At 42.6% G+C, this 17,501-nt stretch overlaps 1 protein-coding gene across 1 annotated transcript in view; it reads right to left on the bottom strand.

The window, feature by feature from the left end:
- Positions 1-17,501, bottom strand: part of slc8a2b (solute carrier family 8 member 2b) — a 122,458-nt gene that overhangs the window by 14,405 nt on the left and 90,552 nt on the right. The window contains exons 4-10 of the mRNA XM_026328534.1: positions 15,109-15,246; positions 14,529-14,756; positions 12,924-13,316; positions 10,851-10,976; positions 10,420-10,615; positions 9,356-9,486; positions 3,568-3,941 (exon numbers count right to left, since the gene is read on the bottom strand). Coding sequence (XP_026184319.1) covers positions 3,568-3,941; positions 9,356-9,486; positions 10,420-10,615; positions 10,851-10,976; positions 12,924-13,316; positions 14,529-14,756; positions 15,109-15,246 — 1,586 coding nt within the window. The remainder of the gene's footprint in view (positions 1-3,567; positions 3,942-9,355; positions 9,487-10,419; positions 10,616-10,850; positions 10,977-12,923; positions 13,317-14,528; positions 14,757-15,108; positions 15,247-17,501) is intronic.

The raw sequence follows: 17,501 nt of genomic DNA, 5'->3' as shown, positions 1-17,501 counted from the left end.
TATTTTCCCCATGTCTTGTGTTCATGTCTAGCTCCTTGTGTTCCTGCTCAGTCCCCTTTTTGTTCATGCCTTGATTCCTTGTTTTCGTGTTCATGTTTTCTGTGTAGTCTGATGTGTCCCCGTTGTGAGTGACCCAGACTTTCATGCCTTGTTTCCCTGTCCTCGTTTCCCTGTGGTCTGGTGAATCCCCTCGTGTGTGTGTGCGTGCGTGCATGAGTGTGTTCGTCCCCCATGCCTTGTCCTCCTGTTCATGTTTTCCGTAGTCTGGTGCGTCCCCCATTGTGTGTGTGACCCAGCAGACTTCCATGCTCTGTTCCCCTGTGTCTGTGCTCACATTCATGCCTTGTCCCCTGTGTTCATGTTTCATGTTCCCTTAAAGTCTGAACCCCTGTCTTGTCCTTGTAGGCCTGTGTGACCCCAGTGTGTGTGTGTCCCTGGTCCCATGCCTTGTCCCCTCTTGTCCATGTGCTCACGTTTCCTGTAGTTCTTCTTTCTGTTTCAAGTTTGAGTTTAAATAAAGTCCTTTTTGTTGAACCCTGAGTACCAGAGTGGGTACAATCATTGGTCCGAATATAACTAATAACCCCTGGTTCATGACAGAGAAAAGACAGAATTCTGTAAGCCTTCTCTCCGTACGCACTTCATTAAACCTGAGATGATTCATCACACTTGTTTGTTCTTGAGAATAAACAAAACAAAATTTCTACGACAAAACACTGAACAACATGAACAGGTGAACTGAAACAGTAAAGACAAGACAAACACTAAACAATGAGCCTAAAATCAGTTCTACTCTGTAAAACTGAGGGGAAATCAAATACACTGTATGTAAAGGATACAGTGATGGAAAGCAAATAACCTACATTTACTCAAGCATAATTTTGAGGTATGAGTACTTTACCTGAGTATTTCCATGTTGTGCTACTTCGTCCTTGGACTTCACTACATGTCAGAGTCAAACCTTGTACTTTTTCCTGCTCTACATTTATCTGATAACTTTAGTTCCTTTTCAGAATCAGATGGATCCAACAAAATACAGACTGATCATCAAACTTTATTGATCCCTGGTGGGAAATCCATAAGCTTTAGCTGCTTCAAGTAGATTTGGATGCTTGGAACAGTGTGGTATTTATACTGTTACTGCAGTAAGTGTCTTGGTACTTCTTCCACCACTACAAGCATCTAGTAAAAGAGTATTAATTCTCAGAAAGATGGTTTGGTATTAGGAAGTAGTATTAGGTATTAGGAAGGGACCTGTCAGTGTCTCTGAGGAATGAAATGTCACCACAGAAATAGCTCAGAGACAGCAGAGGAAAATCTACAGTGACAACTGCCAGAGAGGGAGAGGAGGAAAGGAGTGGAGAGCAGGAATCCAGGAAAGAGAGAGTGAGAAAATAGAGCATGCAGGAGAGAGGAGAGGAGACTCACTGACAGGTAAAAGATTAAAACAGACAGAAAACACTGATCTGGACAGATGCAACCATTGGCCATTCACCCTGATTGGGGATCAATGTGGGATGAAAATGTCAGAAATGAAGGAAGCAGATGATGAGACGAGGCAAAGATGAGAAGATCAATGAATATGAAACCATGAAAATCAATAATTCATCTTACGCACACCTTCAAAACTGTCTGTCACACTCATTCCCTTTAGCCTGCACAAGTGCTAAAACTGCAGCAATTATTACTTTGTTTTTCTGCAGGTGATGCATTTTTTCATCATCTGTGAAGCAAAACCAGTCCACTTCCAAGGTGAGGTCTTCAACATGCAATGACAAGAAGAGTCAAAACTGCTCCCCTGACAGAGCTCACTGGGCTCTGAGAGGAACAAGTCTCCTCACAGGACAGAGCTAAAGCAATGTGAGTGGGCTACAGAGGCATGAAGTAGTCTGGAACTGCAGCCACAGTGATTTTCAGAGTTAAAGTTGGAGGCTTGTCAGTGAATCGTCGCTAAATAAGGAGCTCATTGCAGATGAAGCTGAATGTGGCCACACAGAGCAGAAGGCAGAAAGAGGGAGGAGGACAGGAGCACTGTCAGTCCAGCAGCAGAAATTTTTCAGGTGACAAATATTCAGACAAGCTGGCAGGGCCATCATTAACCACTGGATGAACAAACTGGAATAAATTCCACTTATGAGCTTTGCACCAAACACACTGAGCTCCATCTCCTGTGCCATCACCAGCCCTGTCCCACGTAATCCAGGCCTCTGTCAGTGAGCGAACCTGCCAGCGCACCTGATGTGCGCTGGCAGGTTCTAAAAAGCAGGTAACTAAAGGCAGGTAACTAAAAAGCACACCAGTGTCACAAGGTCATTAACAGATGCCCTCACACTTTGTTTCACAACTTCAGCTGTCTGAAGCTAAATCAGTGCTGAACCTACATGTCAAATATGTTTTACAACTGAAACACCTAAAAATAACAAATATAACTCTCTCTCTTCAATCAACCTTTGGCAGGATTGAACATGAATGTGCTGTGAATAATGGCTACTGTCTGGAATACAGAGAGGTGACGGAGAAGAGCGTGAGAGGGAGGATAAGAGAGGAAGGAGGAAGACAAGAGGTGAGAATAAATCAGTGGAAGAGTGTGAAAGGGGAGATTAGGATTACGATGGAGAGGAACGACACAAACTGCTCGGCTGCTTTCTGCTGTGTATGTTGCAAAGTCATCTAAACATGAACATGAAGAGGTGGATGCTGGTTTTCTCATCGATGCAAACGTGTTTTTGAAATCGTACAAAACACACTCTCCAACAGGGATTACTCAGCATATAAAACACTGAAGTCCCTCCTCACAGATATAAACATAAAGAGTGGTGCAGTCTGCAGCTGACAGGGCATTTGTTTTCCAGCTGTTGACCTGACTACCTGCTGCAGGAAGCCAAAGGGCTGCAAAGTATGGAAACAGAACATATATCATCTGACGCGACGTGGTTCTGAAAGTGTGGTGAAATCAGCATTATTATTCAGAATTATTTATTTATTGGTTATTGATTTGGTTGTGGTGTATTGTTATTACTGCTGTTAATGCAGCGTTTAGTGTAGTGCCTGATGTGGACCATGTGTGAGAGCAGAGAGGAGGCTACAGGAAAACTGGTCCAAAACTCATTAAAAACAGCAGCACTCTTCTGTCTGGTGCAGATTCATGAAACCCTTTGTAAAACATACAAAACACGCAAAACAAGTGAAACTCAAACAGCAGGTAAACAGAAAATAGAGCTGAGGTGTAAAAATAAGTTGCAGCCACCAGCAGCAGTAACAGCTGGACTGATTAAAATATCTAGATGTTTAGATATAAAGGAAATATTTAATGCACAGATTCATTTTAAGGCCCTACCCAAAAATCGCTGGACCTGGGAGAACAGACTCATTGATTCCAGTATTAGTGCAGAAAATATGATTATTGGAGCTTTAAACCTTTTGTTTTCTATGACACTATTCAACCTCCAGCTGTGTGGAGATTATTAAGACCCTCAGACATGTAAATATATGAACATGTAGGAAAAAGTAGTCCAGCCTACTTTTCAGAATAAAAGTGTGAAAACAGTAATTGTTAGTGCGGCTTACGTGGTCTGGTCGTTGGTGAACTCCAGCTCTCCTCGGGCGTCCTCGTAGTCTTCTCCGGCCTTAGCCGTGCCGCACTCGGTGTGGTACGGCAGGATGACTGTACCGCGTGCGCCAGAGTTGCGCACCACCGTCACCTCCATGGTGCCCACGCTCTCGCTCACGCGCGCCATGCGCTCGCTGAAGGTGAAGATGCCGGCGTGGTCGTCATCCAGGATGGTGACAGTGGCGACCAGGGGCTCGACCAAGCGACCTTTAGGGGTGGCCCCCACCTCGTCGCTCTCGAACATCCCCTCTGCGTCGCCAATGCGCAGATTCAGCAGGCGCACGAAGAAGTGCTCATCCTCTTCGAATATGTCGTCGTCGATTATACCGACCTGGACACGCATAGAGGATGACACGCTCATTATCTTTAGGCAAGAATGACCACAAGCTGAAAATGTCCCTTTTGATACTTGGTCAATTATAGTGAGACAACAGGTGTAAAAATGTATTATTGTGACGGGAAACATTTTTATTATTCTGGCGGAAACATTTTAGTTTGTTTCAGTGTCCACAACCTAAAACTTTAACTCAGTCAGCAGCCAATGATCTTCATATGTTAGTGAGTAAAGTCCATACATCTTCTAATGTTCTACAGCAGGGGCGGTTCTAGACCCTTTTTAGGGGGGGCTTTAGCCCTTTAACCTCTGTCTGTCATTATAAAACGATTAACTATCAAACTATCAAAATTTATTTAAAGTATAATTTTTACTTTTTAAAATAAAATGAAAATAAGAAATGCAGGACATTAAAGATCCAAGGATTTTTTGTTTTATTTATTTATTTATTCTCTCTGCTATTCTGCACATGCTTGATAGCCCTTCCTTAAAAGTGCAACGGCTTCTGCTGTATGTCAGCCGGAGGCGGGAGACAATGAAACGTCTTGCCACGCGTAGGTGGATTTAGAAGGTAGGTAGTGTTATCAGCAACAATAGTGAGGGCTAAGCCCCCCTAAGGATGAAATCCTAGAACCGCCCCTGCTCTACAGTTTAATATTAGCTACATGTGAACATGTTTGGAAAAAGAGATGAAATGAAGATGCGAAGTTGGATTCAGTATCAGTTATCTGTGATTTTTATCAATATTTACATTTTAACATGTGTGAAATAAACACAGTTCATTATGCAAAACCCCATTAGTCAAAAAACTGAGCTCTGGAGGTGGAATTTCATTTTGCAGGAACTGAAAATTGAATGTTTTCTTTATAAGAAGCTACTAGAAAATAGATCACAGACTGGTGTGATTATTGCATGAGCCTCAGCATAATTTTATGATCTGGATTGAAAGAGAACTGGCTTGGATACTGGATTGTGTGGGCGGCTGTAGGTGGAGCTGAGAGTCAGTCATCTCCCTCACAGACACATAAACAGCAGCTTCAGTTACAACTGTCTGCTCTTTGAGAGCATCACATCACATCAACTGACAGGTGGGCGCTCCCAAATCAGATTAGGCTGGAAGTGTAATCCAATGAGCCCGGTCACATCCTGCCATGTGTTCAGACACAATGCAACATGAAGAGGGCGAACATGAGGTCGAAGGATTCCTGTGACTCCTTTTTGCAGGATGACACAAATACCTAAAGTCTTTCAACAATCAAGTCCTTAAAATGAGGATGACAGGTGTGAATCTGCAGTGAATCTGCAGTGAATCTGACCTTTTTGGCCAGTGTTCCGTCTCTTTCAGCTGTTTCTGTTTTTGGCTCTTCAGCAGCTAAATCCTCCATCACTAAACAGTGAAGTTGTGGATTGACCAGTTAAACAATTTGACAAATCCTTTGTTTGCTGAGTGGAGCTTTGTAAACACGTCTGCTATTTCTGTAGCTTTGTTGGCAGCGCCTCAGATGTCCACGCCTTCTCTTGCTGTGACAGGCTGGTGTATGTTCAGTGTGTTTTATCTCTGTCAAGTCCAATTCTAATCTTTACAAATGGAAATATGTTACATGCAAATGAAGCACACTGCTGTTTAGAAGTCCACACATTTTAAAATGCCCTGATCAGTGACTGATCATTGCAGAAATGTATTTGTCAAAAACTGCAATGTTGAACTGAAATATGAGAATTTGCCTGCTTTTTGTCTGTTTTTCTGAAAATCTTAAAGTCTCTATTGGGACAATCTGAGAACCTAAATCCTATAGATGAATTGATTAGCAAGTCACACAAAGATTCAGACTGGTGTGTATTTATTGACCAAACATGATGCACGTTTATTTGCAGTCATAAACCAGGTGCTGCTGTCTCTCAACCTGTTAGGTCAGTTTCAACAGCTGCTAATTCATCTGCAAATAAAAACTTCACATTTGATTCATGTTTATTGTAAATAAAAGTACGAAGTGATTGAGTGACACTATAAAACTATTATTTACCAGTTTAAAAGGCTTTGTTTCATTCATTGAAGTGAACTTAACTTTCCTGCACCAATCTCTATTAGAGAGCAGGGAGTTTTATAATTATTTATAATTGTCACTTCATGCACGACTGCACACTGCAGCCGTGAAGAAGGAAAGTTTCCTAGTTCACGCTGAGGCGTTAATGCAGTCAGGGATCAGACCTGGTTAAAAACGTGTTTCACTAATGAACATGATCTTGTAGCTACAGCTTTAAATTGCAGTGAACTAAGAAACCCTGTATATTTTAATAAATGGTGTTAGACATACAATTTATACACTCACACATCCTACCTGTGGGGCATAACCACTGACAACATTCAACATCACACCTTCAACTTCCAACTTCAGACTCATCACCCTATCTGACACTCTCTTCATCTCCAGAATATTCCTAGCAAAATTCTCCTTCAGGATAACTCTTACTCCATTCCTCTTTCCATCCACACCATGATAAAACAGCTTGAACCCTGCTCCTAATCTATAGGCCTTGCTACCTTTTCACCTGGTATCCTGAACACACAAGATATCCACCTTTCTTCTCTCCATCATATCAGCCAACTCTATAGTTTTCCCTGTCAAAGTACCTACATTCAAAGTCCCAGTGGCGGTCATTGTTAAGCCGGGCCACGACCGATCCGGTATGGAAGTCATATTTGTGATTCGCATGTTTGATTTGGCTTAGATTTTACGTCAGATGCCCTTCCTGACACAATCCTCTGCATTTACCCAGACTTGGGACCGACACATGAAGACACTGGATTGTGCCCCCCTGTGGTTGCATTATGCTGTTTCATTAATGATGTATAATAATCATGGACATATTTTTTAACTCTATTATCTCAGATACAGATTCAGTATTTTAAATGGTTATCTGCTGCACCGCTGCTTTAGCAGGACACTAAAGAGGCAATGAAGCTAATTGTAAAACTTTATTGAGCCAGACAGAGGTGTCGGCTGAGATGCAGTTTGGTATTTTAGCTGCTGTCAGGAAACAGAGGGAATTTCACTGCACCCTGCAATAAAAGTCCACAGATGATGTTGTTTGATGTTGTTTAGGTGCAGGACAGGAGAATCTTTCAGGATTACGGATGCATGCAGATCTATATTTACTGCTGATAAACTGCCATTAAATACATTTTGGCCAATTCAAGGCAACAAGAAGCTGTAAAAATACAATCTAACACAATCACCTTATAATGATGATGAGATGAGATAAACTTTATTCTTCCCCAAAGGGAAATTCATAATGTTGACATACTGAACTGGTTAGCAAATGTATTTACACATCAAGCAGAAGAAACAAACAGTAAGATCTGTATTGCTGACTGTCTGATATTCACAATCCTTTAGCTGTTTTCAGAGCTTTTTTCTTGGTTCAGTGCATTAGTCATCAGTCTCAGGCCTTTTAAAGCAATTTAAAGCTGTAGGATTATTAACTTGAAAGAAAGAAAAAAAAACAAATTATGCTGATGTTTGGACATCACCAAATATGATGAATAGCAAAAAGGTATTTTTCCGTTATTATTTTATAAATTAAAATTAAATAAATTAAATTAAATTAAAGATAAATTAAAGATTTAGGACCATTTTCAGACGTTCCTGCTCCACAAAGTAAACAAGTGGCAGAAATGAACAGTTTGTCGAGTGGCCGCAGAAATTTTTGCCTCCTTGAATCTCAAGATTTGCCTGTCCTCAGCCTTTCTCTCTCTCTCTCTCCTGCAGGGACTCACATTATTTCTCTCCTCACCTGTCTCTCCCTCTTTCCTCCTCCCTTTGATCTGCTCAGGTGTCATGCAGGTTATTCAGAGCCCTGTAGGATGTTTACGCAGCATGACCCAGCCCAGGACGACTCCTGTAATGGGCCTGTTATGAAGAAGCTGGTAACCAACTGTGTGTAAATGCAGTTAAAGCATCAGAGGTTTGTAACATCTGCACTCACAGATAAAATCCATCTGCTTCAATGTACAAGCTTTCAACAAAGAAAACTTTGAGCTCCAAGATTTGGGGATGAACTAACAGATCTGCTGTTTCATAATGTATGTGAAAGGCCACTCACACAATTTTCCAACAGACATCATTAAAGTTTCATCCCATCTCAGAAAATCTTGAATTAATGCTTTAATACTGAGAAACCACAGCTCAAACCTGATTTGATGAAGGGCAGCAGTGAGTCCCCATGTACTTTTGAACTGGTGTGTTATGTGTTACTAGAGGTCGACCGATATGGGTTTTCTCTGGCCGATGCCGATATTTAGAAATCAGGGCAACCGATGGCCGATATATGATGCCGATTCTTTTGGCCGATTTTAATTTCCCCCCTCATCTCTTTCCTGTGTGTGCCGGATGCACAGACACATTTATTGAGGAAAGATATCCTGCGTGTTTTAGCAAGAATATTCGTCTGAATTGCAGCGTTTCTACTTTCAGATTTCATGATAAGCATGAAATGTCGTATTTTCTCTGGACAACAGTCCAACACAGAATAACGTTCAATTTATAATAAAAGAAAAGAAGAACATTTGCAGAATTCAAAAGCTGCAACAACAAAAATTAGTCAGTTTTCCTTTACACCTGACAGAAATCATTGGTTATTAAAGTAATTCTGATCAGTGAAAGCAGACACACATACTCTGATGCTCATGTCTCCTCACTGGCTCCTGGGGTTGACCACCTCATGTTCAAAGCTGCTCTAATCTGTTAATTGTTCAACTAAACAGCACCTCTAACACCCCCATCCAGCCCCTGTCGCTCACTGCGCTCAGTCCGTGGACAACGTCTGGTGGTCCCTACACCACACAGCAACAGATCCCAAGATCCTGGTCGCATGGAATGACTTACCCACCTCTGCACAGTCTGCAGCCTCACTGCCAATATTCCAAAAAACATCATGTTAATATTTTTTATCATGAAAAGGAAGAAAAGGGGGCGGCTCAGTGGATTAGTGGTTATCACTGTTGTCTTTAGAGAAAGATCCTTCTCGTCTCAGCTGTCTGTGTTTGACTGACAGCAGCTGGCAGACTGTCAGGGAGCCAGGGACTAAATAAACACAGCAGGCTGGACTGTAGCTATCTGGCCCAAAGTGACGTCTGTGGGGATGTTTACATGCTGTGTGAAGAGCAGCTACTTATCCAGCAGCTGCAAACCTGACGTTGGCATGATGTTCATGTGATGGACCGTTCTAAAAGCTGACAGACAGGGGTGTTTAAAGTGTGTGTGTAGCATACGGTGGCCCTGAGAGCTCAGAGCACTGCAGCTTCAGAAAACACTTGCAAACAGACAAAACACAAACAAATTAACTTCACCAATATGGCAACACAGGCACAGCATTTAAAAAACACCTGCCGCCCTCTCCTCTTCACTCACCTTAATCTCTTTGTGAGTCTCTCCAGGCTTGAACACCAGCGTTCCTTCACTGTACTCGTAATCTGACCCAGCGTTGGCTGAACCGTCCTCAGTCCTGTAGTCCACATAGAAGGTGTTTTCTCCCAGACCCCCTAAACAGCAGAAATAAAACCGAACATAATGTAAGCACCCTGTTTGGTAAAAGAAGACAAAAAGCCCTGATAATCCCTGGATCAAATGCTCTTTTTGCATTGCTTAGCATGTGCTTTTTTTTTTTTTAACCCAATGCAAATTCAACAGTTTTGTAATTTTTTAATGCTTTTAAATAACAGATCTGAGGATGACTCTAACCACTGCTTTAATCCAGTGATGAAAGAGCAGGCTGGTGTGTCCAGACAGGTCACTGCACTGCAGTTATGGCAGAAAATGAGCACAGAATCCAGACCAAACCCTGAACAAAGGCCAATAAAATATTCAGTATAAATATAAACATTCATTTAAAGAAAAGAAAGATCCATCCATCCTTCTAACCCCTGGGGCTGGGTTGCAGGGGCAGCAAGCTAAGCAATGACGCCCAGAACTCCCTCTCCCCAGACACCTCCACCAGTTTTTTGGGGGGACACAGGTGTTCCCAGGCCAGCCGAGAGATATAATCTCTCCAGCATGTCCTGGGTCTGCCCCGGGGCCTCCTCCTAGTGGGACATGCCCGGAACACCTCCCCAGGGAGGCGTCCAGGAGGCATCCGGAAATTTGCCGGCTCCTCTGGATGTGGAGGAGTAGTGGCTCTACTCGAAGCTCCTCCCAGGTGACCGAGCTCCTCACCCTATCTCTAAGGGAGCGCCCGGCCACCCTGCGGAGGAAGCTCATTTCAGTCACTTGTATCCGAGATCTCATTCTTTCTGTCATGACCCAAAGCTCATGATCACAGGTGAGGGTAGGAAGGTAGACTGACTGGTAAATAGAGAACTTTGCCGTTCGACTCAGCTCCTTCTTCTTCCACAACAGACCAGTATAGATTTTACACTTCATTACACAATGATTCTCTCCTTCTGTAACTTATTTATGTGAGCTCAGTATTCGCTTACCTTGGCAGACTACAGCCAGGGTCAGAATGCCACAGTTCTCCATGCACTGGCTGTGGGCACTTTCGAAGGAGATCCGGCTGCACACCGCCAGGTCGTCTTCTTCTGGTGCTTCTTCGTCAGTTACAACAGTGCGGCGGGCGTGGTCGGCAGCATGCTTCTTCAGGACGTTACCAGCCCCGATCATCATACGAGTCGCCTTGAGGGAGACAGGGAGCAGGATGGGTGAACAAAACCCAACTTACCTTCACCTGCTGAACTTCACATCAAAGAACAGGCTGGAATTTCTCACACATGTCACATTTGATGCATTCAGGTTCATCAATGCTCAGAAACTCTTACTCTACTTTATGTCCTTTTGTAGGTCTGTATAACCTTGTGTGTTCACTTCAGGGACTATGTATAAACAGTATGTGTGTGTGTGTGTGTGGTACCTGTATGCGGTAGAAGGCTCTGCTCTTCTGCTGGTGCAGCAGAGCGTAGTAGTTGGCCAGCTCCACCAGCTGGTCCAGCTCTTTGTCGGGATATTTTTGCTTCAGTTCCTTCAGGATACGAATCATCTGGAGGAGAGATGAGTGGACACACTCGTGATGAAAACATCTACACAAACACATAGTGACAACATGTACGGCTGGTCATACAAACACTGACTGTAGGGGTGTTCAAAATCACTGCTTCACTTTTTAAAGGAATGTTCCTGTTGGCTGTGAAAAGCAAATCATTTTTGAGGTTGAATTTCTGCTGAATATTGACGTAGTTTCATCTGTGAGCTGAAAAAAGATTCTGCAGCATTTCTATAGAGTCTCTGCCATTTCGAAAAACCTAGAAGGAAGAAAGAAAATGAAATTTTCTTTGATAGAAAGAGTATTTTTTACCATAAGGATGTTACAGTAAGAATGAATGTGTGTAATTTGAATTAATTTTTCATTTAGGACTTCTGAATGAGGTGTCATGAAAAGGAGGGAGACCTGTAGTTGTGTGTATGAGGGTGAATTTCATACTAAGTGGATCTCGGCTGATGTGATGTGGGTGTAACTGCAGAGCTCCTAAAAAATGTCATAGTTTGAATTCGCTGAAACATCCATGACCAAATCCCTACTTATTCACCATGAACAGCCCACTGAGGTCTGAACTTACAGAAAAGTCAGTTCACAATGTTCCTGCAAACAGCAGAGTATTTAATGGAAACCTCTGTATATGATAATATCTGTCAGTACCTGCTGCCGCCCTGTTTGCTCTGGCCCTTGTTATTTCTTGGACCTTATGGACCATCATTCCCTCATCTGGCTTCCTGATACCCCTAGACTCCTTCCCTTCTTTTCTTCCTCTGACTCTGCTCGCCTGTTCCCAATTCTCTCATTGCCTGGGTTCTGTTGTTTGATCATTTCTGCTATTCCTGCTCTGAGGTCAAGGATCCAGGAGTTTGCCTGAAGGAGCCAGGAGGGAGGACACAGAACCATTCCCAAAAGTCTTTGCAGGACTAATATGGATGTGAGGGAAACATGGATGCCACCAAGGGAATTTGGATTTACCCCAGCACTCTCTCCTTGACTCCCTCATCAGCTCCTGGGTATATGTACTTGTCGTGTCTCTGACAGATTGTTTGATGTGCTGTCCATAGCCTAAGTGTTCCAGTAACACATTTACAAGTATTGTGTGGGTTTTTCCTCATGGGTCCTGTTTCTGAACGCACCCTTTTGTCTACTCCCCTGTTTTTCATCCTCTCTGTAAATCAGATCTTTCCATCCATAGTTTGGATTCTGAACTTAAAATTACAAAAAAGTTAAATAATTAGATTTTTTGGTTAAAAAACCAGGGTAGTGCTTCTGTCCTTCACTCTTCATTAACGTCTCATGTTTCCTTGACTTTTTGTCACCCCCATTATTGTCTTTTCATCTTTGTCTGTCAAAACCTCTCACATGTTCACTTCCCTGTCCTTCCATTGTCTGTGAAACTTATCTCCTCCTTCTCCTGCCCAGCACTAAGAAGCTTTTTATAGCAGGCTATTACCAGGTGCAAATCAGCGTGAAAGTGAATAATGTAATCTTCATTGCCTCAGCATCTAATTGAGACTGTTAAATGTTTCCTGATTAGGGCTGTTCATTAGGAAAAGGTAAAAAGTTTACGAAACACTTGGTATCACAAAACACAGAGCAAAGCTCATGTGCATCACTGCAGCAAATCTAAGCAGGAGCCACTGGTCACAGCTGGAAACGGTCCCAACAGTTTATCAGCAACTTTTACTGTCTCATGCAGGGAAATGAGCCACTGTTCTCTGCTCCTATCATGTGATAATTACAACAACAGAAACAGTCTTTGTCTTTCTTTGCGGCAGGAAACCTGTGAAATGATATTAGAGAATTGTTACAGAGCACAATCTGAGTCTCTAAATGAGATCAGAATCTACAGTGTGAATTTAAAAAGGCCTTCATGCTCTCAATCCCCCCCTGAGGCAGTTAATGGCAAACATCTGTCAGTTTGATAACTTTAGCCCCCCTGTCTCTCACCTCTTTGCGGCTCTCATCCAGCTCCTTGCTGCACTCCACATTGACCATCGTGCTGTTGGATGTGGGCAGGTTGCCCCCGGCTCCCGTTGCCATGGCTCCCGCTGCTGCACTGACGTTATTGGCTGCAGCACCTGCTGTGCCGTCCTGAGCCCCACCACAGTTTTCAGCGGGGACCACGGTGCCCCCTTGTGGACGGAACTTTCCATCAATGATCATTTCCATACCACCCTTGCTGGGTGTCAGGTCTCCCTCAGTCTCCACGACGATGCCACGGCGCTTGTCGGCACGGTAACGCTTGCCCATGTACTTGTAGAAAAGCAGGCGGCGGTCAGCCACCCAAGCCAGTATGACGCACACTGGGAAGAACAGCAGGGTCACCAGGGCCTCCCACACCTGAAACACACACACACACACACACACACACTCTTAATTCCCTTTGCTTAGCATGTAGGCAGGTGTTTGATTAAAGTTCAGCTTTAAAAACATCACTTCCTCTTTGTGGGCACAAAGTGTCTAAGACTGGGAGCAGGTGCAATCATAAGTGCACACATAAATATAATTTAATTCAAAGAGGCACACACTGAGAATGAGGATTAGTCATTGTATCTGCAGGCAGGGTAGGGGGAAGCTTAAATAACAGCCAATCACATCCACTCATCTCCTTTCATCACTGCAGACAGTTTAATGAGCTGGAGGAGAGTCCTGGCCAACTCCTCTGAGGACGAAACTGATATTGTCCAGGAGGAGAGCTGCAGGATCCAACCCAACACGACCCAGCTGTCGAGGGCAGATTATGATCTTTTTTTGAGCCGAACATCATTTCCCAATTTCTACTTAGGCTGTAACAACATTTTTAGAATGACGCAAGATGAAACTCCACTGTTACAGTTTATAATATATTTTTTATAGGTTGAGTTCCTAAAATCAAAACAACATTTTAACTCACTGTATCTGTTGCATTCAGTTAGGTTTATATTGGGTGCCCAATTATAACCTGATAAGAGCAATAACAAGGACAAACTGGGAGCTCTACAGAATATTTGAGTAAGAAAATATTTTAAAGACTTTTGCTTTAAATGTACAGATGGGTGACACATTTTTGTGTTTTAATGTTATTTTATGAGATTTGTTCTTTAAATCTGCATCCAGGAACTGCAAGTGAAAATGAGCTTTTTGTCTAAAACTGACATATTTGCATCTGTGTCCAAAACCTTTGACAGGTGTTTGATTGGGTTGTAGGTCACGTCTGTGATTTCAATTATTTTTCCACTAATGAGTCTGTCCAGTGACTCCATGTGTCCTGCATCAAGGCATCTGCATTTATTGTTAGTCCATGAGTTTTAGTTTTACCTTCCTTCTAAAAGGAGCTGTAACATGAATCAACATTATTCCAAAGACCATCCCCATTAGAGACATTTAGAAAACAGACAAAAACTTTAATATGAGTCTGATTGAACAATATTGATTATTGCACTGTGCCTGATCTGCAGTTAGAGGGTTTATTAAAGACCACGTAAATGGACAGAAGTGGCGTTTCTACTGCACTGGTGAACAGCTCCTCTCATTTTTTCCCTCTTCTTCTAAATCACAGTGATTCTGTCTCACCTCCACGATGCCCGGAGACATGACAGACAGGATGAGGTAGAGCCAGATGTAGGCGAAGATGCTCCAGAAGGCGGTGATGAAGAACACCCTGAGGTGTTTGATCTTGCGGGTCTCACCGTTGGGGATCGTCCACACACAGATCCCGATGATCACAAACATGTTGAAGGCGGCGCTGCCAACGATGGTGCCCGGACCCAGCTCACCTGCCTTGAAGTTGTGACCACACACCTGGAGAGTGTTGTTGTGTGAGGTTTGTCGTGGGAAGTGGGTAGAGACAAATACCACAATTTTTTTTTATTGTAATTTTAAAAACATTCAACTCATCCTGCTGCCAGTTGAGAAGTCATTATGACTTTAAAATTAATGCACAATGATTGCCAGGCTTTGAAAATGATTGAATGGTCTAATGTTTATGAAGCATTTTAACAACATGCTCTCTGCAAAAGCTATTACACAGGTAAAGCTGAAAATGAATCAGTATTTTGCATCCAAAACAGCTGGCAGCAACAATGAACCCACATTAACTACTGTGAACGGTGAGTATTTATGTTTTCATTTATTTTTACTTCTGTGTCGGTACCTCTATAACAGACAGCAGTATCTCAGGAGCGCTGGAGCCCAGAGCCATGAGTGTCAGATTGGACACAGTTTCATTCCAGATACGAACCGTCGCCACTGAGGTTTCCCCGTTAGGCATAGTGATGGTCACCTCCTTCTCCTGTCGGCCCAAACAGACACATGTTGGTGTGTTGCTGTTAGAAGTGCACATTAAATCCTTTGATGAACTCTAAAACTAAACTTTAAATTCAGGTGAGACTAAGCTCAGAACCTCTGAGTTGGTTTGATTGGTAAAGGTGGAGTTGTCTTGCAGCAGCAGAGACAACACGACTGTCTGGAATAAATAACAGGCAAAGAGGACCTGAGCATCTGCATGTGCAGCAGAGGCCACCAAAAAATGCACCAAATGCAGTGGATGAACTGTTGGCACATTGATCCACTGCAGAAACAGCATCTCTGATTAGTGCAGAATAAAGACAATAACAAAGTAAACTGTGGGAATCATGATTAACCTCCACGTTCAATCCTAAAATAGGTTTATTGCAGAAACACTACCTTAATTACAAATTAAAAATTACAAATTAAGTCTAATTATTCAAATTAGACGATAAATGTGCAGTATATTCCTCCAGGACACTGAGAGGAGTAGATTTCTCAGTGATGTATTTACTGTGTGAAGACTCCACAAAGTGTGAGACGGAAAATAAAGGATAAAAACACTCAGAAAAAAAAAACACGAACCTCTGCCAAAAAAGCTAAGCTGTTGTGGCCACAGTGATGGATTGTGGGATACACAATCGGACTCTCAGGTACACTGACTGAGAAGAATGAACATCCCCTTTCCTCCATTAACCCTTTTATTTCTGTATTCATCCCACTCTCTGTATCCACTCACCAAGCATGTTATTACATCCACCTGTACACAACAATGCAATACAACATAACTGACAAGTGTCTTCTTCTGTCAAACACAAGTGGGTCAGAATATTAGGAACACCACTTAATGTAATGCAGTTCAGTAAATCAATACAACCTTCACCTATGACCTTCACCTATCAATTTTTACATTTCTGACAATTTGTGTTTTGGGCTCCCCCTCAAAGATGAGATGACGCATCTGAAGAGGGTTTATCTGTGACTGACATCAGAGGCGACGTGCTAATGTGGTCTCATAATGCGGAGGCACCAGATGAAAAACATCTGACCATAAAGACATCGGTCCCATCATCATTTATTTTTTCCCTCCCACACCTTCACGTCTCTGTGTCCTTCTTCTTTATCCTGAACATTCAAACCTCCTCCGCTCTTTTCCCATAGTATTTATGGCTGCACAACCTCAACACCATCACAGGCGACCTGGGACTGCACACACACACATACACACACACACACACACACACACACACACACACACACACACTAACAGCTCTATGTATCTGTGACACATCTATAGTATATACTAAGAAAAATAGCTGCACTTTACGGATATCGTCCCCTTGGGTAAATAACCCAGTTCTGTTTTCTTTGCCTCTGCAAACAGCTGAGGGTCGCTGACACTGTTATCGAGGATAAATGGACGGAGAGGGAAATCTGTGTAGTCCCTATTAAGGAACCAATCAGACCTGGGTTGCAGTTAAAGAGGTGATGATATGATGACGCATGCACTTTCACTGGCAGCCTCAGTTGGTCATCAGACACAGTCCCTGCTCCTGAGCACAACAACCACCAATGAATCATTTACAAATTACAATACACCGTCTCACATATGGACTGACATAATGCAGGTCTATTTTTAGCTGTTTGCTCACTCAGTGTGGTTTCTGTCTGTTTGCGATACGAATCAACTGCAACTGATTATGGAGATGTTTAAGCGCTGCTGGGAGGACATGACTGATTTAATGCACCATTAGCTCTGCAGCTGGCACTACACAGTCAAAACCCAGGAAAAGTGGGAATTTTAAGACATCCGTGAAATGTGAGTGCATGAAGTTGAGCATTTGAAGAACACAGCAAGGTGATCTGAGATCAACTTAAAACTACACTAACAAAAAGATTCTTGACATAAAAGCTCAACAATAAGATCATGAATCAGTTTGAGATGCTTTTATCCTTTATCCAGTAAATATTGTGTTGATGACTGATGCTGCCTGAAAGTCTGTTTTCTGTATGAAGATACAAAAGATTGAAACAGCACAACATCTGGAAAATAAACCCTGATGTCTATATTTACAGCACTGCAGCTTTCCTTTTAAGAAGTGCTCTTATAACCACAGAGATTTGCGTGACAAATTTACATCCAAATAACTTTTTAAAGATACAAATAAACACAAATGCAATTTCTATGAAGATATTGGGCACATTCATCCAATTTAACTGACTATGCCAAACACAAACCAGTTCAGGCCCAGATGTAAG

This window comes from Mastacembelus armatus, chromosome 13, assembly GCF_900324485.2.
Source record: "Mastacembelus armatus chromosome 13, fMasArm1.2, whole genome shotgun sequence".
NCBI lineage: Eukaryota > Metazoa > Chordata > Actinopteri > Synbranchiformes > Mastacembelidae > Mastacembelus > Mastacembelus armatus.
The sequence above is the reverse complement of the archived record's forward strand: the minus strand, read 5'-3'. Positions and strand labels throughout refer to the sequence as shown.